At 39.8% G+C, this 26,374-nt stretch overlaps 2 protein-coding genes and 1 long non-coding RNA gene across 9 annotated transcripts in view; 1 reads left to right on the top strand and 2 right to left on the bottom strand.

Annotated features, from left to right (window-relative positions):
- Window positions 1-961: 961 nt before the first annotated feature.
- LOC111251856 (gamma-glutamyl hydrolase-like) lies at window positions 962-3,786 on the bottom strand. The gene is made up of 2 exons (XM_022808915.2): window positions 2,813-3,786; window positions 962-2,133 (listed from the first exon to the last, which is right to left on the bottom strand). The coding sequence occupies exons 1-2, from the start codon at window positions 3,648-3,650 to the stop codon at window positions 1,997-1,999; spliced, it is 975 nt and encodes a 324-aa protein (XP_022664650.1). The 5' UTR covers window positions 3,651-3,786; the 3' UTR covers window positions 962-1,996.
- Window positions 3,787-3,857: 71 nt separating this feature from the next.
- LOC147755264 (uncharacterized) lies at window positions 3,858-7,376 on the top strand. Its single transcript, XR_015328776.1, has 2 exons — window positions 3,858-3,991; window positions 4,821-7,376. It is a non-coding gene; the product is annotated as an uncharacterized LOC147755264 (long non-coding RNA).
- A 4,788-nt stretch (window positions 7,377-12,164) lies between these two features.
- The window catches only part of LOC111251196 (uncharacterized), an 85,960-nt gene continuing 71,750 nt past the window's right edge, over window positions 12,165-26,374 (bottom strand). For 3 of the 7 annotated variants that reach the window (XR_015328525.1, XR_015328526.1, XR_015328527.1), the window contains one exon: window positions 23,593-25,690. Coding sequence is in view for 2 of the 7 variants with exons in the window: in XM_022807562.2 (XP_022663297.1) it covers window positions 15,622-16,449 (828 nt within the window). In the remaining 5 variants the exon portion in view is untranslated. Of the gene's footprint in view, window positions 12,674-14,447; window positions 14,754-15,068; window positions 15,196-15,539; window positions 16,855-17,184; window positions 17,324-18,049; window positions 25,691-26,374 lie in introns of those variants that run through there. The other 4 variants (XR_002673663.2, XR_002673664.2, XM_022807562.2 and 1 more) reach the window with 4 other exon arrangements.

Here is a 26,374-nt window from a genome sequence, read left to right as displayed (position 1 = left end):
ATTTTTATGAAATATAAGGTAAGTAATCTCAGTGTTTTCACTGCACATATTGTAGGTGTTCTAATAGGTGTTGTTGCATATAGCCACGGGCGGGATTTCCTGCCCGTTGCCCCTGTGAATCGTCGATTAGGGAACGCCTAACTCAATTTCCGATGGAAGTACTAGTGTTGCACATGCCAACTACCAAACCTAAATCATAATCGAGACCTAAATGAAAAACAAAATAAGATCAAGGTATAAAATCTGTGAAATGACCTCTGGACACATCGAGTAGCGAAGAAATTATGTAGTACAATGACAGTCTGTCTGACGACGCCAAGTATCACATAGCGGGATGTTTACTAGGCCTTATTCATAGTAGCTGCAATGCACCACTGTGTATTATGTATTTTCAGTCTTTCCACGTACGCAAATAAAAAAAATCTATTGAGTGGTAGCAGATTTAATCTAGCTTAGCAGATCTAAATGAAGCGGGAATCGAAAACCAAATTTCCATATATATATATGTATCTCGCTAAGTTCTGCCAGTTTTTTCGTCGTATCAAATAAACTCAAACTTTGCGGCCCACTTTCCCAAGAGAAAAGGCCTGAGGTCACAACGAAATTTTAAGTTTCAACTGCTGTTTTATATATATATATATATATATATATATATATATATTTAAACCGAGCGTGATATAATGAAGAAAATATTCATAATTCGTGTCCACGGCATTAGGGACGATTTGGATTACCATGGCATTGGACTGAAAGTGTTTAATACGTACCTGTTTATCTACCGCGAAATAAAAATTCAGTTTAAAAGGAGTATATTATTCTATAATATATATTCTAATAATTGGATTATCTTGTCACAATAAACCCCCCAAATGCTGTTAATCGTATACCTCCTCTATTATAGTTCACAGTTTGGATTATAACAATTGGCTATAACAATTTGTGTTTAAACGAAACTTGGGTGTTCGTCATGCTTCGGTGTTTATTAACATTTTTCTTTATCGTGTCGTTAGAAATGATACGACGATTATAGAACGATAGCTTATTATCAGCGATAGGTAGGGTTAGGTTGACTGGCGTATCCAATACACATAAGCAGTACATGCGATGTTTAGATACATAGTTTTTTTTTCCATTGCATTGATTCCACTCATGGCTTCTAGGATTTGAGTACAACGTTTATAACATCCCGTCACGCTGAAGGCACATCAGAGCAATAGCTATCGTATTTTCAGCATCAGGAAACTTGGTTTTTTATACGAGTGTTCTTACGATTTGTTATCAACCCGCAGTCGTGCTGGTTAGTCCTATTAATCGAATTGTCTTTATGTAACAATATCTACACACATTTATATCGTTGATCTATATAAATCAGGAATTGGTTCTAGTTTATTTTACGTAAACAAATCATAACTATCCGGTCCATCGTAGAGACACTAAATGTATTCACATTTAGATTTCTATACTTATATCTATACAAAACATTTCAGCTCATGGGTCATCATCAATACATTTAATGATTCAGATATTATTCTCTAATAAGTAGGCTGTCAACGAACAATTTTTCATAGCAGCCCAAAACTTCGATATAGTCAACGTTAGACGTATGATAGAGTCTGTACTTCAAACAAGCACATAATTGTACTTAACGCAGTGATGTACCCACAATAGCGAGCAATACTAATAATATAATAACATGGAATATTTAAAAAATATTAGATAATTTTTTTCATAATTTAGACAAACTCGTAAATAGCATTATTTCGAATGCGAGTTTGTTGGGAATATTCCTAATCTAGATCTCTGATAGATCGATCAGTTACACTTATCTTTTAAGCTATATCAGACAGTATTCAAAGAAGCGTATAGCTATTTCTAGATGGTCTTTAACGACAATAATTCCATTTGTTTCAATCGTGAAATACGTATTCCTTGTGCTCCGCCAGGCATTATTGACTGCTCATCGATACGCTTACTTCAAGTTTGCTTATTTCATGAATTACTTAAAGAAGTAGGTCTGCGTAAATATAAGCTGATCCTGGGTGTATTCGGGATTGTAGTTGTAGATGGCTTCACGGGCAAAAAAGTCCTCTCTCATGCGATGCTTCGATTTGCGAGTCTCGTTGACGAAGAACTCTGGAAAATCGATGAATGAGCACATACACAATTGGCTATAACAAAATAGAAGTTTGGGTGCTTTCTTCTTAATATGACGTGCTTCAATCTAATCTTTTCTTCGATCCTGCTATCCTGATCTGCTAGAACTGGCCCTGAGTAAGAAATATCAAAGTTAGCTATGCAAATACCCGATGAAGCATCTCTATGCATCTTTGTTATTATACTTTAATTCACGAACCGCCTGGTTCTAGGTAAGAAACAAAGTGGAACTTGCACGCTCAGACATGTATGTACAAGGTACGTAGACGTGTTAGGCGTCCAATACGGGCAAATGCAACTTCAAGGATACCAATAGTGTTGTAATCGAGATGGCGATTTCTTCAAACGCCGAAAGTCGTTTGTGACATTGGTTTAATAGCGTTGTCCTCTTTAGAACTGTAAATGTTGTGCATATGCTTTTATTAAAATTAACTTCTATTAGCAAACAATGGCATATGATGAACTGTGAAAATAAGAACGTAGAAATAAAGAAAGAAACTGCCAGGTTTGTAGTTTATTCCTCATGACAAAATCAGCCCCACTGGATGCACTTAGAACTGTTGTGGTGTTTGCTGTTATTGAGATTTAGCATTTAAGTTGAAGTGGTTCTAATGCATATATCTAGTAGTATCATAAAGAGTCACAATTGTCCGCTCACCTGCAAAGTATTGAGCTACTCGGATGGCTTCCGCGCTGTGAGGGATATTATTGTGATTGGCCCTAGTTGTCCACTCAAATAGATTCTTTTCGGGATGAAACTGGACGCCATAAAAAGGATAGGCCTTTGCTTCTAATGCCGAAACAAATTCGATCCCGTTAATGTCCTTGTTCGTGGCGAGCTGATTGAAAACTTTATTCACACCAGACCCAATGAAGTTCTGTGGCGTCAGACACCATCGATGAAAGTTGATAGTGGTGTTTTTGTGTGTCAGGTAGTTTAAAACGTCACCGGGCAAATTTTTACCAAATAGTCGACTTCTGTAGGTGTCCGGAAGAAAATGAAGGGGTTTAGCCTGATTGTGCGACTCACATGCCGTTAACACGTAGTCATCGACGCTAAGATAAATCAGCATCTCGAAGCCATTGCATATGCCCCACAATGGAAAATAATCGCCTGCCTCGTTACGCTGTTTGGCATAATCGTAAATCAACTGGCCGGCGCGGCCGTAGCCTGAGTTGTGGACATCGACATCTCCCCCAGGAAAAAGGACGCCATTTAGCTGATCAAGTAGATTGTGATAGTAGGAGTCGTTTCGATTGATGTCTATAGGCACCACACGAGCGCCGCCTGATTCCACAAATTTCACATACGAAGCTGCAATATATGGTTGCTGGTCCCACCGATCGCCAATGAACTCCTGAGTAAGAACACCGATCACCGGACGCTCGTAGACGTCGTAGCTACTAGCCAATGGCAAGCTCGTTAGAGCACCGTCAACAATAGCGAGAGCGAAGACGAAAAAAGAAGAAATTGAACTTCCTCTATAAAGAAACATTGCCAAGTTTACGCTTACCCTATTACTTGATCACTTTAATTTGTTGTTTGTCAAAGTATTGTAGAATGCCAAAGTGCCTATGTACCAATGTTGCCTTGGATAGAGTGTGCAAAGAATAAAGGCTGTACGCTGACGAGTGTAACAGACGTGAGAGGGGGAGACGCCGGGAATACAAGGAACGCAGCTGGAAGCCGGGCGAGATATAGTGGTAGAGGCTCTTACTACAGAGATTACAGAGATAATCATACGATGATTATACAGATTAAATCATGTGGCGACCCATTTGCCTGTTATGAGTGCGCATTGCAACCCTTAGTAGGGGATCAAGCTGAACATAAACGGTAAGTTTGCCATTGGCTAGAAATTTGTAGTCGGCTAGATATTTGATAACTGTTCCTTGTTAAACACTTATCAGGAACATTACAAAACACTCCTTCCGTCCCTTTTCTAACCAAATACAACGAAACGTAAATAAAACATATTTTTAAGATATAACATAGAAGTATATTTTCGCGATTATAAAGAAACGCAAAGTTTCGTAACGCAACCTAATTGTGAACGTACTAAATAAATCACGAAAACGATAGTAAGTTTTCGACGTCGATTGAGGAACCGAATTTTTCTGTCCTACGTGTTTCTGGACACTGGGACTGGGGATGAAAAAATTCATACGTCATAAATAATTATGACATCTGTATCCTGTCAAACGAAGGCCAGTAATCGTTGCATCTAATCTATATCATTCTAGCTTAAGTCCTGTTTCATAGACCCTATAGTTTTTCATCAAATTGCCGTTACCTAATTCCAACCTACGCCGGACAGTCCGCGTAACATGTAATTTAGTGTTAGGGGTATTATGTGGGACACAATGTGTAGGTTTAACTCTCTGATTTGCTATATATAGAACGTATATAAAAGCAACTTATATAAACACTGCTTCATTTACGCGGTTTAGATCGCTATATTTGCACCCTAGATCTTTCCAATCCCCCCTCCAATGCCAGTTTCGAAGAGCATCGACTAGATAGTAGACGGTAAACGTTTAAAAAGAATTAGTATTGACATAATGAAAAATTTTAAGCTCTGCATATGTATTTTTCCGCCATTCTTCCCATCTTTCCGCACCTAGAAATCACTGACCGTAAATTTTATAAAACGTCGATATTTCAGTACAATGTGTTTTCTCTTCAATTTGGCTGGTCAAGGACAATTCTGTGATCGACGAAAACAAATCGTAAAATGGAAGCAGCCTCTATTAGGACACGCAAATAAATCTGTTAAATTTTACGTCCGGCATTGGTGTCAAACGTCGCTTTTGACAGCTGGCTCCCAGCACAGAATAAAAAGCCTTTACGCCTGGTTTAAAAGTTTCACCAGCTGACGTGTGCCTAAATTTAATTGACAGGTACATTACTACTGCATCGTGACGGGAGCCTGCTTCAATAGAAAAGCGAAGCCATTCGCGCGGCTGGTTTAAAGCAGAAATATCCGTCACGAAATATGCTCTAGAAATACAAGATACGCTTCAACGACGCTCTTCATGACAGTGAAGAGTTACTTGGCAGCGCCAAATAATTTTCATTGACTATATATGTATGTTTTGTTTAAGTTTAGCGACACCTGCGTTCGGCTAGTTAAGTCTATATAAAAGAATAGATATTTTTCGTACGATGTTTTTGTTAACTGATCAGGATGATTCTCAATAACAACTGTATGAAATTAACACGTACTTAGTAATAGACGAAGGTTGGATATTATCAATCTGCTTCGTTTGGAAGTATTGTTAGACTGTATTATACAAATGGGGCATATGTGCTAGTTTGTTAGACTTTTTTTTTAGTAATCGACCCGTTAAGAGACCGTTCGGTAACTGTTTAGTAAGTGTCAGGTAAGTTGTTGAACTTTTACGAAGGAATTACGATTAATTTATGTTACTTATATAAGTAACTATTACATCCCACATTTACGCCCGCCATCATTCACTTCAACTTAAAGTTCAATTATTAAACGACAAATCGTAGTAAACAAGAAAAATTCCAGATCCTTATATTTTGTTTCGGTAACTTGATTATATATAACATACATAATATAACACATATAGAACATGTATAACATAACCTAGTTATATGTGCAGAATTTTGCATAGGTGTTAGTGAGCGAAGTTGACTACACCCTCGCCCGAAGAAGTCGTTGTAATTTGTCTGCTGGTAGAGTGCGACGATCGTCAACTTATATCTAAAGGCTGGCAAACGGCACCTGAATGATCGGACAGGTGGTGGGCAGATCTGGATTAGGATAGGAAAAACAATTTACACCTAAGGATAGCAGGAATTCTCCCGAATATTTAATATATTTATCAAATAACAAAATACAGAAGAAATAGTGAATTTGTTTGGAAACAAAGTAAAGCGGCCTTGATGCATCTCATACCTAGTGAAAATTAACTACTTATCATCCACTTAAATTTAATAAGTATAGAAAAATATAACTGTAAAGTTATAGTTATACTCAAAGTCTCCCAAGCTTGCCAGATTGTACTGCCGTCATCCGCTGCTATTATCTGAGAAGACCGATTCATAATGATGGCATGACATGACGTGAAAGCTTATACGGCGAAGTAATATGAAGACACGTCATTAATGGTGCACCGCGATCCACTGCACCCTCTCGTGTTATCGTTGGCGTAAACTTTAAAAGAAACAAAACTCACAGGCAGGCAGGTCTTGCTAACAACCTAGGCTCTCCAGCCTTAGCCGGAATCCCCATTGGCGCCAAACGGATTTTACTGTAGCTATTTTTTTCAATCTAGAAAACACTATGACATATGTTGAAGGCACTTTGGTAGCGGTATATCTTAACGGGAGCTTTTCATCGGCACTAGGGTGGTATAGCTGTTTAAAACTATATTTCCAGCTAGCGATCTATACCGAAGGAAACAACAATGTACGTGCATCGAAGCCCGAGAAACACTCTTCTGTAATGTATCCTAACGAAGCGGCAAACAATAGTCCTAACAAACCAAAATCGAATTTCCGGTTCTTGTGTTTATGACAAATCCGTATACAAAATGCCTTATGGTAATATTCAATATATGTATGCAGCTGAATAACTTCTAGTTCTGTTTATGCTTACGATAGTCATGACCTGTCGCTTTCGAAATGATCGACGGTGCTATTGTGAGGGTAAAACACATACGTGCCTTCGCTAGATGACTATAAAAAACAAGCGTTTGACCTCACGGATAAATCCTTTTGTGTGAAGGTGGATCTTATAGACCGATCGACCAGATCTTCTCATGAAAGCGACGACATTGATGTTTTTGAAGTAAAAAAGAGGCGGCCACATAACCAACATGCGGCGTTTGTTGCGTGCGACCCGATCATGACAAACCAGATCATCAAGTAACACCTCGCGACGTATGAAAAACAGGTGAATTCAGACATCAGGCCAATTGAAAATCTATACTTAAAAAATTGATTTGTCTGCTTGTTTTGATGAATGAAAGCTTCAATCTAACTGGACTGGTGTTTGGTAAATGTTGTGACAAGTCGTTCAATCGTACAATGCAAGACAGGCAGTAGCGATGAAAAAATTAAGGATGTTAATAAATATCATGTATTTATTATCGAATAAATCATATCCATTGCATTCTGCTAGACTTACCACGTAATGAAGTGGCCGTTAATAGTAAAACATTTGCTAAAATAAATCTTCAGTATTCTCTTATTCACAATGGCGTCTTCATTTTTAGTTCTATTAAAAATTCAAAAAAAAAAAAAAAAAAAAGCATGATCAATATGATTGTCTAACAACAGTATTATCGCTCATTCGGATTGTTCTTAGGGACAGTATTGCAGTAGCTGGAGACGATTAAGAACATGGTCAGACATTGCTTTTCGGTCGACATATACGGGCATTCTAGTCTGAGTTAGATACGACACGGAATCCGGTCAATATGGTTCGGCACACATTCGATACTCTCTTGCCTTCAGCGTAATTTCATTGTTGACGTGCCACGTTCGAAAGCACGCAGCCATACTTTGAATTTTCAGGCTTCTATGATGGCTGCTATTTTAGTGAGCTGGCATCGGCAACCCAATGAGGACTACGTAAATGATGATGAAGGATAAACCGACTTACGAATAACGATGTCGTAATATCCTGAATGGACCTAACAAATAACCATTAAGTAAGTTTCCGGTGAAGGTTGACGACCGCAAATGTTCCCTGAAGGTCGATGCGATGGCTGTGCATTCTACCATGACTTCAGGCCATGGGGTTAAAAATGCTCATCCGCCAATGAAGCATAGGACGCGGGACATGAAAAAATAACTGATTCATACGCAAAGTCATTTCTCATGCTCAGCGATGATAGCCGGTCAAACGAGGTAGCAATTAAACGGTAGCCGTACCGTAGGTACGTCTTCGCTTGCGTCAGTAATGTCATAAGGACAAATGCGGAAGGTTGCTACTATCTCGAGACAAGATCGTCAAGTGTTTCCAAGCCAGGCTTAACAGCTAGGACAATCCATGCAATAATACAATGCGTCCTGCAAGTAGATCAAATCATTGGATCTAATAATTCCAGTTTATCCACTTGATCGTTCTTTCAGCTCCGATATCCATTACAGACTTTGTACATTATTAAGATCACCTTGCCACTGCGTCTAGAATGCTGCTATGGCTGCAATATAAGAACAGTATCTATATTTCAGCCATTCAAGGATATACGGGCTTCTCTCATTCATTAGACATGGCTGCAAACATATCATCTGGAAGTAGCCAATTCGTGTTCGAGAAACAATGCGTGAGCGAAATCGAGCTTTATTCAAGCTGTTCGACGCTTTTCGTTTCGTCCGCTTTTGACAGACGTGGGAATCTATCGATGAGATTGGCCAAAATTCATAAAATCATCACGATATAAGCATGTCACATCTTCAATAGAATACGAATAGGGTTCGAAGAAGCAATAGCATCGGCGGTCGCTATCGTTCGACCCGAGACCACCCGTAAAGTGTAGGAAAATGGTCAAAAAAATGAATCCGCGCATCAGTTGCTATCTCAGGCCCACTGCCACTGACGCTGTCCAGTTAACCGAATATTGCAGGTTCGTTTTTCTTTATCAGCAGAATGTGTTAGCAGGACAAGTCCGCGACAGGTTCAAGGGTTCCCTAAAATAGAGAATAGAAGCTGACGCTGACCACACTCACTCAGAGCCGCTCTCTCTGCCCGACGTTGCCCATAATAGGCTGGAATAATTGTATGTACATATCAATGAGCTGGGACTAATAGCTTGCTAGCAGCTAGTGTCGGGCCGCAGAGTCCCATTTGGTTTCGCTTCGAGCTGAAAAAACGGTTATGTGTTGATAATATTGCACGTATCGATTATGAACCTATAAACCTAGCGACAGCCTGATCTCATTGTTTAGTTATTTGATTTACAATATTACGAAGGAGCTAGCTGTTGCTAGCCAATGTTACATAGCCAAGTTCGATGAGTAGAAGCAATTTTGAAGCGCAGGAACGAGTGTAAGCGAGATTTCCGAGCACGTTGCCGCTGTGCTATGGAACAGAGCCGGACCGCTGGTCTTCGCATTACTTTTGTCGTTTCATTATGGTTACCTGAGTGTCTCGCGTATGCAAAGCAGCAAAACAATACTGCTAACCGTGTTCTGTAGGTGAAGCCGGAGATTCTGCTTTTGACGAAGCATAAGGTTGTGCGTAACACAGCGTAGACTTTCAGCGTATTGTCAATCGTAACAAAAATGCAGCACACTTAATAAAACAGGCCGTATTTGCAATGTGCATAATTGCTACGTTCCGAATCTGAAGTTCGACCTGCTTGCCAAATGCTGAACGCTAAATATATCGAAGTTCCTTGAAGTTGGAACGATCTACTACGTACTTATTGAGAGATTTCGGAAGACACGCACACAGTAATTTACACGGATGCTAGCGAGGCCATCGTTTTCAGCTGCTTATTCTTCGAAGTACGCTGGAGAATGGCCGCCGCTTATAGTGTTCGTGAACAGGAAGGAACAAACGATTCGTATGGGAGATATCTGCAGTGGCCTTTAGATCCTTCTATTTGGGGTAGCTATTGTAACGACGTCCGGCTCACCCGGTCCTTCTAAACTCAGCTGACATCAGCAAATAGAATAGAGGCTCACATAGGCTGCGTGAACAGACATATATTTACGACTGGATAATTATTGTAATTCGGGCATATATATATATATATGCGCGGACGATTGTTTTGGTCTGTTTATTAGTTGGGAAAATCATTATTCTGTGCAGAGAACGATGTGAGCATTTATTCGTTGTCCTAAGAGAAAAAAAAAAAAAAAGCAACCAGATCTTTCCTTTATTGTGTAGTTCGTCACCTATAATTTGTTCATTTTTTATAATTATAGTATTATTAAACAATAAAGACACCATATATATGTTTGTATAAATTTCATCTGTCAAACTCTTTCATTGTTCGAGTGGATTTATTCAGTGGTGATTTTGATAAACAACTTGAACTTATTCAAATTTTTTTTCATTTGTAAATTCTTTTTTTTTTTTTTGATTTGTAAAAAACCAAATCAAAATAGAAAAAATGGGTTAGAGAATAACTGTAATTATAGCTATCAAAAGTGCGCTAGTGACAGCTGTGACGCTCGTTGTCCTGTGATCGAATGTGGGTGCTGAAATTAATCAAGGTTTCTTCTATAAGCTATATATACCTGGTTTAAGGTGGTCCCGGGTTCTCAGGATAGCAAATGATGTTCCCAATACAAATCTAAAGTGGGTCGGTATGAACTAATTAATTATTTCTCAAGAGTCTACTCTGTCGCTCATCTAAAACGAGACGGGGTGCGATATTTGTTTTTTTTTGTATGCAGTTTTCGTTACCGATGATTTTCGTGGCCCTTTTAAATCGGTATTCCGAGCTGAGTAGAGCTACTAATTACTCTGGGTGACTTTACTTAGGTTACGATTTGTCGTCCAAATCATGTTCATTTCCACAATGTAAAATTTGATCATTTGATTGATTGATTGATTGGTTGGTTGCTATTAGTAACTCTAGTCATTTTGCGTTTTCTACTGTTTCATAAATGCTAAGTACTTTCAAATTGTTCCGCCATTTTTGTGCACAACGAGCCCAATTTATGCCATCTAATGATCTCGTCGTAGAGCTAGCTGTTTGCCAGCCGCTTTTCCTTTTGAGTTCTTGTTGTTGTTTTTTCAACTGACGGCATTCGTGGCGTCCATTGGGCGCCGCACGTTCTATGGATAATACTCATTTGTATTCTGTACCCGCAGAGAAATAACGACGATCGACCGAAATCATGGCAACCGTATAAGCAGCAAATCCGTCAGCTCAGTTTTAGGATGGACGCAGAAGGTCCGTAAACGAACGGCATCTTGTTGGTAAGTATGAAGCCTACTGTGTAAGCATTTAGCCTATGAGCGCTCATTGAGCCCCTCATCGCTTTCTGCGCCACGAGGAATCGTAGAACAGGATGCCAATGCAAGAGGCTGAGTGAGTGCCCCTGTTTTATAGCGGCGCTTTATTGTCCGACTGAAGTATATATCGTATATGGCAAATAACTTCCGAAGGTATCAAACGAAGTCTAAATAATAATTGATTTTAACCTTGTTAGTGATGTATGCCTCGCTAACATCTCTTAACAATTATGAAACTAACGGCACAAATATGGTAGTAAGCGAAGTTTCCTTAGTAAGTAAAATTAGCTTTTTCGAAAAAAAAAAACGAGCACCAAAGAGTTCTTGCCGGATGGGTGTCATGCTCTAAAAGCAAGTATCGTGCTCTTGATAAAACCGTATGTAGTCCTTATTGCTAAAGACCCTACGCCAATCAGGAAACTCAGAATATACATATTAGTTCTTCTGGTCTTTTTTCGTAGGATTATTGTAAAGAAATTCGGAATATGTTTCGACACGTCACTAAATCGATCCTATATAGATGATAATATAAGGGTTCCTTTGAAAATATTTGTGCTGCTAATAGTTTTCGTTTATACGATTGTTAAGCAACCCTATACTGTCGTTTCGCCTAAATGAAAAGTTGTCTGCTTAGATAATATGCTATCGTTATAACGCTTTTCCAGACGCATATAGCACAACCTGAAAGGAGACTAAATGATTCAAACAGACGTAAAAACTTGAAAACAGCTTGATGGCTATCATACAGCTCCTTTTTCCCGTACGGTAAAGGAAAATCATAGAAAGTGAAAGAAGGAAACTATTTCCGATGGAAAACTTACTCTGGTTTGGCACTTAAAATGAGAAGGAAAATCAAAGTTACTCATTGATGACCCCCCCCCCCCCCCATAAAACACTGCATGTAATACACAACAAATAACTGCGAATAAAGTACTTGTTACGCGAATCATCTCCTAGCTGAAATCTAAAATAGACAAACTTGAGAGCTCTTTACGGAAAGCACAATTTTATTAATTAAGCGGTTTACACTAATGGAACGTCTAGACTTTTTTAAACCATAGTCCTAGTTGCATAGTGCAAGACTATAATGACGTCTTGATCATGTTTGGGCGTACTTGTCACGCAATACACGTCAACGATTCGTAGCTTCATATTGTACAATCTTGTCCGTTCAAAGCGAAAACATCGATTGCCATATAGGCAAAAGGTAAAAATAGACGAAAGAAGGAACCCTCCATCTTTATATGAGCTAATAATAAAAAACAACGTTTCATTTCAGTCTTTGGTAGAGCTTCACGAGTCTCTTTCAACTTTACTACGAACTGTCCTAATTGTTAGAAGGGTCGAAGGTCAAGCGGTTATTGGCCGATAGTAACGTCCATTGTTTTATTTTTTGTGCAGTATTTTCGCTCATCTATTTGATGTTGTCATACCATCTTTCCTTTTTCATACAGAAATTTGTCGGGCGTTTAACCATGAGCCATCTATCTGGTTCAGTCTGAGGTTTTGTTCTATTTCTGAACAAGTTGAAGATCAGATTCAAACGTCGAGGTATGAAGCATGTTAGCTATCTGAAATTTCAAATAACATGTAGATGATTCAGAAAGGAGTAGAGTAAATGCCGAAGGGAAATTGTGCTATCGTATCAGAAAATTGATACTTCAAATAGTAATTTCAAGGAAAGCGTAACAATGCGCTGAATTACATGGTTGTAGCTCTCGATAGGTCCAAGCGTTAAAACAGCCACTCTAAAGATTAGTATATAAACGATGCGCAAACCAATATTTTTAGCTGTATATTGACTGTTTTCTCGAAAATGGTTTCTCTGCAACCTTTCAGCACGCTACAATCTAATACGATTTGGCCGAATATTGGCGCCGTCCATGCAAACGTCGGCCCATTCAGACGCTTACTGTAACCCAGTTTCCTGCCTTAATTTATCCTCTGCTCCGTCCCTTTGACCTTCTAGTCTCTTGCCTACTAGATAAAGAAGAACGGTTTGAGATATATAGGGGCTCGCAGGCTGTCAGCTCTGCATAGCGTGCTTTGGATGGTCGGCCGATATGGTTAAGGCCTTTTAAGGTGCATTCTGAGACAGCTTCGCCGTAGTAACACGATCCCGTTCAGCCACAGGGACATCCAACTACAGGAGGGTATTCGACGAGGCCACCAAACATTGATAGGATAAGAGCAGCCGTGCATAACATCATAGTGACCATGATGAAACACAACAACAATACCTGCATATGATATAGGTTGTAAGAAGGCCATCTGTTGCGGTCTGGCCATCTCTCCCCCATTTGAGTTAAAATACACCTATCATCTGGTTAAACAGAAGGCTACGCATATTGATTCGAAAGAAGGTCGAAAAGTCTCAACCCCGGATAGCACACTGGATTTAAAACGACCCGCAGAATTTCTAATTCTGTTAAGGAAAAATTGTAAAGGAACTGAAAATTGTTTTTCTTTCTTTTTTTTCGAATAAAAATGATCTCGTTGGAAATTTGCCCAATAGAAAAAATTTTATCAATTGAAACTTTTATATTAATTTATTTTATTAATATAAAAGTTTCAATTAATAATTTGGCTATAATGGCCATAACGCAAAGAAATTCTTACTCCTATATAGGTAACCAAGCAAAGCTGTACACTTACCGTTATTAGGTAGATTAATAATAATGTTAGAAACACCTGTACAGAGCAGTTTATTTCCACTGTTAAATATAGCTTACTGATGTTGAATCGATATGTTTACATCGTTCGAGATGCAGATAAGCGCTGGTTGGTTTTAGGTTCATCATTTATCTACAAAAGACCATTAACAGAACGTGTGCTCTGTCCTAAAGTCCACAGGCTTGCAGGCTGAGGTCGTCCCAAAGCGCAAGCTTGAAATGGCTTTAATGGTCGACAATTTTGCATTAGTTTCAATAGAATCCGTGGCTATACACGGAAACTACTGGAGTTTATGATTAGAGATAGGCTTGAAAAGATATTCGCGCTAAACATGCATAACGTACCTTGTGATGTGATTCGTAAGAAAGACATCACCGAACTAACTTTATTATAATAATAAAATTGGCGTCTGGTCATTTAGGTATCTGCTGTAAGATACTGCGGAAGGTCTCAGTGGCTATTTCAAGGTGTACATATCTGCACAATGTTTCCATACGAAAAATAATATTACCACTATGACGAGAGCCTCCGTTGTCTATGTAGCAATCGATGGTAGGCTGTTGTTGTCAGTAACATTGCAATGGTGTCAACAACAAAATTAGTATTCTTAGCACGATACGAAGAACAAGCTAGAACCAGCCAGCATGCATTTGCTATTATAAAGCAACTTACATGCATTATAGGTCCATCTTCCATTTCGACTGGTCAGACGGAGAGGGGATTGTCTAACTTCGCCGTATTGGAATTCTGCATATGCGTTACCGCTCATTTGAATGCCTTGACCCCCTCCCCGCGCCCCGTGTAGCCTTTTTGTTGTTTCCAGCTTGACTTCTTTCTTTCGGGTGGCTGGAGTATATATGGATAGTGAGATTCTGCCTTCAACGACCATGTAATTGGCAGCTGCACATACTCCAGTGTTGGAAGTGTCTTAGACATGTGTCAACGAGATCCGCCTGCGCCAGTGTGTCTTGACGATTTCTGAAATATCAGAGCGTTTGTGCCTTATGAGAATACAGCGCGACTGGCTATAGCGTCTCCGCAATGTGTGTTATTTTCAAGAACCACACAGTGTCATCATTGAAGCTCAATCTGTGCCCAACGCAGGTGCACAGGTATGATGAATTACTTCGTATCATGATTCAATAGTATGACAAAATACACACCTTAGATCGAAATCGTAATTACTTTGATATCTCGAATTATTCCGCCATACATAATATATCAAGTTTCGCGGTTCCATCATATAAACCATAGCGAAATCTTGCTCCATTGATCCGTATCAAGACAACGTACGTTTGCTTGTTGACTCTAACGTGCTGTAGACCTTCAGTTTAACCGTGATCTAACTTCATTGACACTGCAGAAATGCTGTAGACCTTCAGTTTAACCGTGATCTAACTTCATTGACACTGCAGAAATGCTGTAGACCTTCAGTTTAACCGTGATCTAACTTCATTGACACTGCAGAAATGCTGTAGACCTTCAGTGCTTTAGAAATCGACTCCACATGATAATTGACCTTCCCTCCTGCCTATCGAAGTTCGCACTTCTGGTTCGTGACTATTTTTTGCTATTAACATATACCTTGGCTGTGATCTATTTTCCGAAACTGTCTGATTTTTTGATCCTGTATTTTTTGTTTTTCAAACAGTTATCGACTGAATCGTACCAAAGAAAAACATAGAAATTTATTCATATATTTAAGACAGTACTTTTTAGCTTATATACAACGCAATGCTTGCTATCCATACCGATCAACAAAAATTGGAACATTTGCACTGGTCAGTTTATTACCCACGATATCCAGGTCGCCGTCCTGACGACATGCGTTCACAGAAGCCTTCTGCTAGGGCAAGCCTTGTGTACCAACTAGGTCCATAATACTGTCAATGTTGCTTACGCTTAGCACTATGTTCAGGGCTGATTCCTCAAGCGGAGCATGATCCGAGACAAGTTGATCAGACATGATAGCTTCTTTGATGACACGAAACGTCTTGTCAACGACGTTTACTAAGTCTAAACAAGTCGTCTGAAAAATACTCTCGAACACCGAAACAACCCCGTCTTCGAGAAGTAGGCCAGCGTTAGTTAGGTAATACTGAAACACGTTGGTTAACGCACTCTGTAGCTCGATCTGTAATGCGAAGTTGATCTGCTTCATGTCTCGCACCGTTTTGGTAAGCAAGCGCAGATGTTCGACGAGGTCATCGAAGGCCATTTTGTCGTAGTCAACCGTTTGTTGTAATTGCTTCCACCGTTCGGGATCGCCGCCCACTTTGCCGAATGCCGCTAAAAACCGTCTTTCCATACCGTCAACTGAGGCGACGTCTTCAATAGCCGCGTTCGTAGCGTTTAAAAACAGCTGAGATTTGTCGACGGCTACGCGGGCCTCAGGGTCGAAAGCGCTTCGTTCGAGAAGGGCTGTGTGGAACTGTCTGACCATAGCGTGGGCTCGCAGTTGCAGGTGGTTACCAAGCTCGCGCAACTTTTTCGTAAATACGACGCCAACTAATGTCTCAATGTGGCGCGCTCGAAATGTAACCATATGGCGAAGCATAACGTTATCCAACTCCTCGATGGCGGGTGGTGACACCTTGTCAAGTTTGGGCACTCTTGGCCGGAGTCCGGGCATACGCTTAGCATGTTTAGATGTCAGGGTTGCCTGAACGGACATCGAGGCACTCGTAAAAACAGCCTAGTCTAGGCTGGAGTGAAAATTCGTCCAATTTCTATAGGTTACAGCGTTGTTGTCTTGTATGGATGTTATAGGGCGCTGAACAGCTGCGATTTCACCAAAGCTCGAACCGATACATTGTCCATAATTAATCTGCCTCAAGATGTCAGCGTTGCCGTATTGATTGAGATACTATGGTACTTCTTTATTAGCTAAAACCTCCTGTCTCTAACAAATTTGAAATTAGAATGAAGATAATAGCTGAGGTAGCTTTCCGCGGTATACCGTACCGATTTTGACTTAGTCACATAGTGTTATTATTATTAGATGACTTGATTTAAATAAAGTTTTGACGATCATCTGTAGGCAGTTTGTTCTTCTCAGTTAGCCGGCTGACTCATACAGCTAGTCGAAGAAAAAAAAAAACAACAAAAAAAATGAGTATAAGCGAGAGGAATCTTCTATTCATGAAGCCGGGTAGGTCTTGTTGCCTGTGGAAAGCCCAAAACGTTTTCGATCCTTTGCGTGAACACTATGGGCCATCGAACTTACATAACCCATTTGCGATAAGATCCTACAAATATGGCAAACATTATATTCGAGATAGAGCAAACAGGAACAGAGGAGCTGTTCCGATAAAGGACTGGGCGAGTGAAAATAGAAACCTATCCATATAGCAAGTAATTAAGTATTCAGCTTATGCAGCACAAATTCACAAATTGCCTGAGGACACACTTTCCGCAAGTATATTGGCCTTCTATTTTGACGGTTAAAGAAGCCAACACCGGACAATGGCTACCCTATTGGACCTCCTGTAGACCCGTCGTTGTTTTGCTTGGCGACATCACAAACTATCTTATCGTACGGATACAACTGTTAACATTTTGGATATCGAAAGAGATACGGCTGTAAATCGAAAGGTTAAATATTTAGGTTAGGTGTTTGGTAGGTTGACGCGTGCCGTTTCAAAAGATTTAGACTTCGCTAGTTTCATTAATAGTCTCTTGTTGCGTTGTATATTATCACTACTATATTGATGAATCATATGGGGTCACGTTCATAAGTGACTATTCCTGACGATTTAGTCTGCGCCCAAACTTTTTTTTGCGCACACTAACAACTAATACCAGCAATGACTCTTGTCTTTCGATTTACGCTACAGGTGGTTATGTACGAGTATGACAAATTCCTATTCTCTAATTCAATCTGTTAGGCATCCTGATACGCGGCCTCTTAATAAATCCTTATTCCGATCAAACTGATAGGACTAGGTATTGAAAGTATCTACCGTCAGATGCAAATCTTCCGACGACATTTCGATAACTATACCACGCTCTCAGCTTCGGTAATATCGGTCAAGTTTCAACATAAATCCAAAGCTATTTCAAAATGTTTTTTTTGTATGTTTTTTTTTTTTCGCATATTATGCAACTCAGCGTCCGCATAAAGAAAACAGATAAGAGTGAAGAAAAAAAGTACTATGAATGTCTTTGGCAATTTCGAGTGTTTGCACGATAATGTGACGTTTTACTTAGTTGGTCTTCTTCTTCGGTTCTGACACCATAAATTCATCCTGATATTCGTTCACCAAAATATTTACCTGTTTTTGATCACGCGAATTAGACGATAAAAGCGTTCAGAAAAGAGGTTGCGACGTTTGGGTTTGACGCGGGGCATATGAGTAGAGGTAACTCCCCGTAGAAGCTTGAAGTCAATCGTTTCCGGCCGATTGGAGCTTTACCCGTAGATGATCAGCTATATAGCTTTGTTGTTAACTAATTAAAGACTACGCCTTCGTTAAGTATAAACTCTAGCCTTAGAAAAACATGAGAGTGCACAGTTTAGCCGTTTAATTTCCGAGTGAATTTTCCTGTGTTTTGAAAACTAACAACTATATAGCGTTCATATATCCTTGTCTGAAGTTGGAACTAGCAACTGGGAGTGTAGCCATGTGATGGATAAGAGCCACAAACGTCGCGGATGCCCTCCCGGTAAAATTCTATTTCCAGATGCTTTCCATCACTTCTCAGCTCCACGTATTTTCCATCTTTTCAAACTATCATCACATCTAACGGGTTTGTCTCAGAATCAAGTCAGAGAGTATATCGCAGCGCTGCGTATGGCATCTCAGCTTCAGTGTTTGCTTTCTGAAAGAGAACGGCGACATTTCAGCGACGTCTAGCGTACTTAATAAACAAGAGCACGACATAGTCGCTTGGTCTTGCGCTTAAGCAATATGGTGCCGATAGCACCAAGGTTGTACAAAAACTGTAACGTCTCGCACCCCACGTACAGCCAGCCAATATATATTTTAAGTTTGATAGATGTTATTAAACGAATTAGACGCTGGGTAGTATGTACTTCCAACTGGAAAACTTTGAGAGCTGGCTGCGCGTCCGGCCGAACGAACGAACGTTCAGACGCCCCGAGACGTTGTGCATCGCAACTTGACGCAATGCTGAACACAACACAACACAAGGCACACATGTACACGCTCGCAGTCAGCCGCGGACGCGCGCACCGTCGATAGAACGAATATCTATCTCGTCGTAGCGGAATTGCGTTCATTTTTTTGCCGCATCTATCTAGTTCTTGCTGTCTATATGGTTCTATTTTTGTCCGTTCTATATTTTGACTTCTGGATGGTTTTTCTGGTCTTCACTGCCCGTCTCAATCCAGTCGCTTACCTTTCTTTCAGCCGGTTCGTTGTCGGGAGACTGGAATCGCCTGTTGGGAGGCTGAAGGAGACCCGGGAGAAGTTTTGAGAGATGGAAGCATCGAGTGCGCACCCAAGGAGACGCAGTGCAGAATCCACCGCTGCCATCTGCGGCTGCCGTGGGCGGCGGCTGGAACTTGCAAAAGCTCCACTATACGTACCATGGTGTAATCGGCGATGCGTGGGTAGATGCCGAACATTACAAAGACACGGCTTCAGTGGTGACATTAGCGGCCCGGCAGCAACAGCAACTGTAGGAAAAGACGCATCGTTTTTGTGGTACTGCATACGTTCGTCTTTGCAAAGGCCAAAGGAAAAGCGATCGCGCGTTCCAAAAGCACCCTAGTCCGATTTCTTTTAATCATCATGGGTTTTTTTTTGTTTTCTTCGTTGCAACTAAGTCGCTTGCAACGACTAGAGAATAGCCCGTGCGCTTGCAGCATATATGGCTAATGGCAGTGATGCTGATGCTTTCTATCCTGCTCGCTTGTTTGGCGACGTACGTAGATCGACTTGGCTATGCAACAAAGTGGCATGACGAAAAAGAAGATATAGGGCATCAACAGTAACTCTCGAAAGCGACTCTATCAAAAAGCTGGAAATCAAAATTCGTCCTGACGCTGCATTTCAGTCGCTTTTGTTGCGATTATATTGCGGTAGCCATGCGTCACTCTGAGCGAAGTTTCGAGCGAACGGGTGCCAATGTATATGGCAAGCAGCGACCAACGTTTTCACGAACAGAGAGCACAACAAGAAAACAGCACGATCAATTCAACCAGGTAGTCTAAACAGCACGAGAAGAACGAAGACCTGTATGTGTATAGGGAACCAGAATGCGCGTGCGGTTGCGCCAATACCAATAGAATCTCTAACAGTACCAAGATGTCGGCTGCGACCCGCTTGATGAGGTCAATGAAGAAAAGGGTGACAATATACAAAATCGTCGGTTGATACTGGCTAATAGGAACATGGAACTGTGCCACTGGAGATGACAAAAGTACGTCGTTGCGTCGAAAAGTTCAAGACCGGTGACATATCGAAGAATAGCCGCAACTACTGTCACAGTTAGTAGTTGTCACATCGAGCGCTGTGGTGTGATGTATGGGCCCCCAAAGGAAGCAAAATAAGAAAAACGTTAAATAACACCGACTGTTGGGATAACATGTGATATCTACAGTTCGCGCTTGGTATAATACGACCTGAGGGCAGTGCGACATGTTTACCTCGTTTGTTCATGTGCTGCAGGAGCTGTGACGGAAATAATTACAGCGTAACTTACGTGCTACGTCCTAACTTATTCCTAGCTCTCAAACTGCGTTTCGATCTAACGTAAAACACACGGTTATAGAGAAATCGAAGCAGCGGGCTACTGGGCTATGAAATTTATAAAGAGTGCCGGGTGATTTCACTGTGATTTTATGCAGGAAGCGTTTGCCTCTAACTTATCTCAGCTGGTTTCGATTCATATAGGGCATAATATCGAATATTTCGCTGAATCATTCGCTGATTCAACTAAGCCGATCACTGATGCAAATATATAATTCTTTCTGTTCTGTAATGTCTTCGGGGTCTTCCATCCAGACAATCTTCCACCGTCGAAGAAGCAATTTGACTAGAAGGGGATGATGTTGATTGAGAAATTAATATCGATTCCATGTTGCTATATCTGATAATATTTCTTCTCTATCATCTTCATCGTTTGGTACAGTTGTCCTATATTGCTGAGATCCTGATGAGGGAAAAGACAAATTATGCTAGCAAATCGGCTCATCTAGCGCTTAAAGGCCCAACTGCTTTCCGGCTCATAACCCGTGCGAATATGCCCCGACACAGCAAAATAATGGGTTGTATTAGGTGACTTTATGTGTCATCTTCGCAACATTTCCAGCCCACACAAATGGGAGCTCTAATTATTGTAGACTCAAATAGAAACTAGCCCGATTTCGTCTTTCTAGATTAGTCGAAGGTCAAGTCAATGTCGACCTTTGATGATCTCAGACTTCCGTTTCGAGTGATCAGCAGGTGCACGACCGACACATGTGCTTGCCAAAATGACTGCGTTTATCTATAATACACCGATTATGAAAACGATTAGCGCTACGTCAACTGTAAACCATAGTACTCGATCCCCAGGGGGTGAATATAGCTGGTAAGGTAGCACTATCAGTCTGGTTTGTATTTTTGCGCATAGCTGTCGAATTGATCTTGTGAGGAAGAGCGTTCAAGTCATAGGAAGAACCGAGTCGTTAATAATGATTTAGACCGTCGCTTTGGAAATCGTCTATACTCGCCGCGTTCATCTGGATGCAGGAGAAAAAGCTATCTGGAGGAGTTCCTACGTAGAAGGTCGAAAGACTCACCTCGATAAACATGTTTATGATAAAGATTCTGAAAGGAAAAAAACGAGTCTACAATTTTTTTGTAGGAGAGCAAGTTCCGCTTTTCTTTGTTGTTATTATCGTAGCCCTTAATACGTGAGGGCTGCACATACACATATCTGAATAATACAATAAGTTACCCGAACTTTATACAGGGAAGCGTCGCTGCTCTATTAGTTGCCCATAAAAAATTAACTGACTGTGAATTATAGCGGAAAATGTATCATGAAATCAACGAAAAAAACGCGAAATGTTTTGTAACATCGATCATTCCGTACTTGTCATCGTGTTATTATTATATACGTTTTACTGATTGAACTCTTTTCGGCCAATATCAGTTTTTCATCGTCATACCACTGCTTTACTTTCACCATGGAAATGGTTAGCTGGAAAAATATCTTCTGAATCAGAGACACGAGAATCTCTCTTTGTTTGCGGTTGTCGCACAAAACGGACTGCGCATATTCTAGCGTATTTTTCTGCGTTTCGTTGACGTGATCGCCCCTATTACGTGCGGAGAATGTCCAATAGTACATACCGCACATGTTGCAGCAACGACGAGTGATACTAGTGTCGAAACCTAATGATATAGCTCCAGCTGTAGCCTGTATTGAGCGTGCAATATTTGCAGACGGAGCAGTAGCGGCCGCAAAGAACGCCGACAAAAACGTTTTCTTGCCCGGTGCCACACTCAATGGGGACCTGTTATGAATTATATCTTTGGCTTTGTCCACGGACGAGCTTCATTAATTACACCGAGACACCAGAAATAGTTCTGGTTCCCCTACTTAGTGATTCTGTTAATAATTCGGTCCAGTTGCGTCGCCGGAGCCGTTGGCATCACCCTGCCACTATCGTTATTACGATTTCTAGAGAAGGTCTCCGTATCAGAGCATGCACGCCACACAGACGGCGAAAGCCGGCGTATTTGACCTGTATATATTTCTCTCAACTCTCTGTACCATATCAGTGGCAACCTCGGATAGTTCACTGAAATCCACAAGTGGACGTACGTAGCATTGATATATATATATGGGTGATTCGAATTTGGAATCTTCCAGTCTTCATTTTGCGGTGGTCAGTGTCAAACAGAAGCTTGAATGTTAACTCAAACGATGGCAAAAAGTCGTAACTCTGGTCAACGAGTGTACCATCCAAAAGAAGGGATAAAAGCAAACAAATGGGTCGTAAAAAGCGGCCCATCTGCAAGCCGTAGTATTTGAAAAACCTCTGAACTGTGTGAGTATAAGTGCCTAGGAAAGCCTTTACAAACTGTCAACAATTAAAACCATCATTTGAGACGCCTTAGCGTACCCGAGTAACGTGATGGAAGAAAAGTTGTCTTCAGCAAATTTGTTATACTACACTTTTTTTATTCAAACCATAAAAATGAAAATTCTTGTTTCTTTCCATCCAGAGCACTTTTGGAAAGGCCCGTATGTTGTTAGTGTCCAAAAAAACTAACGAAAATAATTGAATATGTATCGTAGGGAAGGAGTCGCTTGTTTGGAAGTCATTTTTGAGAAAACGAGCTTCGCAGGTCTTTTTCACTCTGCCCTTTGTCTTAAGCGTCGACCCCTTTCAAAATTTACGAGTCAACAAAAAAATCACTAGTCATACGTCCTGTTAGGACGCACAATTATATTGTGCCAATCTTTGAGTTAGTTTGGCCTTGAATTAATTTTGGGTGTTTATTACCGTCGTCAATAAACGCCCGGAAAGGAATTTTCTTCTAGAAAGAGATATGAATCGTAACGTTTCTGAACAGCCTAAATATTGCAACAATTGACCCAGCGTAACTATTAACGGTCTGTAAATGAAAGAAGTGCCACTGCCAAATTGCAAACACTTTAAAAATATATAGAAGACATTTGCCTGAGGATCTTACTATAAGTGCAAATAACTTCCTGATCACCATAACCGAGAAAGTAGAAGTGGTAGTAGTTTTACTTGGGCACAATCGTTAAACAAATGTAATGGCCATCTGAAAAATAGGGATAAGTATATAAAGTTAATCAAGAGTCCCCATAAGAACTTTTTGCTGAAAATTTTACTGAGCTTTGCGCCATCCTTTATTGAGTTAGAGAATATCTAGATATAATGGACACCCTAAGAAATTTTTAAATTTACTCTGCAAAGGCTATGACATACAACTTTAAAAAAATGCTTTGATGCCAATCAAAGAAGCTGCTTTTCTAGAACAAGCTTTTTTAAGTTCTGCAGTAAAACAAATACTGTCCTTATCCACTTCAGCATTTGTTGTTCAGCATTGTTAGTTGTTGCCCCCTCCTCGTCGAGTTTCGTTATCGTAAACCGTTCCTTTGTCAACGTAGGGTCACCAAGTAGTTGTTTGCAAAGCTCATTTGCGCGGACAACAAAGTCTAGCATCCTCGTTTATATATAAATACAAGTAAGAAAAAAAATTATCTTTTTTAAATATTATTATATATATATATATATATATATATATATATATATATATATATACATATATAACTAAAAATCCACTAATTAAAATACTAGCTCGTATTTTCTAATAAATAAATAATAGCTCAGTTTCATTTACGTACACTTTTTCTTCTTCAGTTTTTTAATAATTTCTGCAATCTCTCTATTCATAAGCTTTCATAGGCTCCTATGTCTTTAATAAATTTCAGTTTTCCATTATTGAATTTATTATTAATAACAGAATTGTATATATTGAGCACCATTTTTTGTTCTTCTAGATTGTTTTAAAATTATATTTAAATATTTATTGTCCACTTTATTTCTAGCATAGTCCTGTGACGCTCTCAAAGCTATAGACTTAGTGAAAGTAAAAAAAGTTCATAGCTATTAGCTTTAGTTTATCCATTAATGTTTTTCTATTATCTTTTCTAATCTTTACTTTTATTAGGATGAAATATACCAGGTTTAGTATCTTATTGTTTATCGGAACATTCTTTGTATGAAATAGAGTTTTTCGAGGCTTGTCGTTTTTACGTTAGTATTTTTTGGCCGGATCAAATAGGTTTCAACAATAATCCGGACAGTTACAGCTACTTTCAGATGGCCTACAAGGACCACAAGTAAAAAGCTGATTCATCTTCGCCTATGAACACCGAGGTTCACAAACGCATTCTTTTCTTGCATGCAGTCCCTAGTACACATACATACCGAACCCTGCGAAGCCTCTCGATGTCCTCGTCAGCTAGAGAGCACGCTCCAGAAGGTTTGCACCATGAGGGCTTCAAAATTTGGCTAAAAATTCGGTACAAATAGACAAAGCTAGGACATTTAATGCAAACGAGCTTAGACCAGGTTCAACACACGCTGTTCACGCGGAGGCACAAAAGCCGATTTGCAAAAGTAAGCCTAGAGATAGAACTGGCGCAAAAAAAACTACTTGATTCTGTCATTAGGCACCGTACATAAAAATCGATTTTTTTAATTTTGACCCAGGCCTTTTTGCACTGAGACATTTTATGTATAATCGCTTGAATAAAATGTGACTAAATTGCTACCTGGCTCAGAATTTAACCCAAGCTTTAACATTACCTCGAATCCTTATCAACTCACTATATTCTCTATATGATTTCTTGCGAAATCTCTCATCAAAATTTGTAGATTTTTTCGAAATTCTTCTCAGTGTGGGGTACATTGTTATGAATTTCAATTTGCCAGTGAATCACGAATATGGTTAATCTGCTTACGTGGGGCCTGAAGGATATGGTGCATATAAACGAACCTCCTATTGCAGGGTTTGCAAAGCGGCTTTAGTGGCTTTGATTCGAGTTTCGACTTGGCCGAGTTTCTCTATGCTCTTCACTATAGAAGACCCAGACCTATGACCTTTTCATAAATCTTATGGGTCTAGGGTGGCTCGTAATTGCCGTATAGATGCAGGCCTACTCTTCGGGTAGTTTTAAAATGGCTTCGAGTGGTCCTTATCGTCCTGAAATGATCGTCCGGAGTAAAGTGTTTGCTGCACGCCCAAGACGGGGTTTTGGTCGAAGGGTTTTGCAATTTTGCAAGTCGTCTTCAAGCAGTTGATTAGGCAAGAAGGCCACACTAGGCACAGCACAGATATCCGAAATTAGGTAGATCTTTGACCTCGGCAGGAAGAAGAAAAAACGAAGTGAACGTCGAAAATACACTGTTTGTTTACCTGGAAGGCAAAATACTAGCCAATTTTACTTAACGCTCTTGTGTTGGCGTAAGACGGTCGGATTATAACGTCACTTAAATTTATGACTTTATATACACAATGTTGTACTGCAACAAATGCATTCGCATAAATAAATCCTACAATTTTCTAATCCATCATTTTTGAGACGTTTATTTAGGAGAGAACATGGCAAGTTTGCGAACTTCTAAAAGACTCACTGTTTTGTAGCATGCACGGTATATAAACAGCTGTTATTCGTTTTAAAATCCATCCAGTTAGGTAAATCTTATATATATATCACCCTGTATAATTGTACGTGACGAGCTGGAGATAAGTTTTTACCTCAAATTGAAAAGTGTAGGAGTTTACGCAATTGAGAACTTGGATGTTTGTTGAATTATTACCGCTGCTATTTTTATATGCACTTAGAAACCTGGGGAAAGGTTAGCATATATTGCGTCAAGCTCCGATCCCAATGATCACAAATTTTTGATTATAAATAGAGTGAACATTGTTTAGAAGTACTTAAGCATATTAACCAGCTCATTTGTTTCATACCGAGCTGAAATTTCTTGTTATTGCTTAAGCTTATATCTACAAGTTAAAAAAAAAGTTCCATTTGCTTATATAAAAATTTGCTTTCGAAGTGTGAGTGAATTATCGTTGTCGAAATCACAACACGTA

Source organism: Varroa destructor, unplaced genomic scaffold (genome assembly GCF_002443255.2).
Source record: "Varroa destructor unplaced genomic scaffold, Vdes_3.0 BEIS01000005.1, whole genome shotgun sequence".
NCBI lineage: Eukaryota > Metazoa > Arthropoda > Arachnida > Mesostigmata > Varroidae > Varroa > Varroa destructor.
This window is presented reverse-complemented; position numbering and strand designations above follow the sequence as displayed.

Coding starts and splice junctions, on each gene's coding strand:
- LOC111251856 (XM_022808915.2), bottom strand. CDS start 3,650: ATGTTTCTTTATAGAGGAAGTTCAATTTCTTCTTTTTTCGTCTTCGCT. Junction 2,134..2,812: donor AGTAGCTCAATACTTTGCAG/GTGAGCGGACAA, acceptor TCGATTTTCCAG/AGTTCTTCGTCAACGAGACT.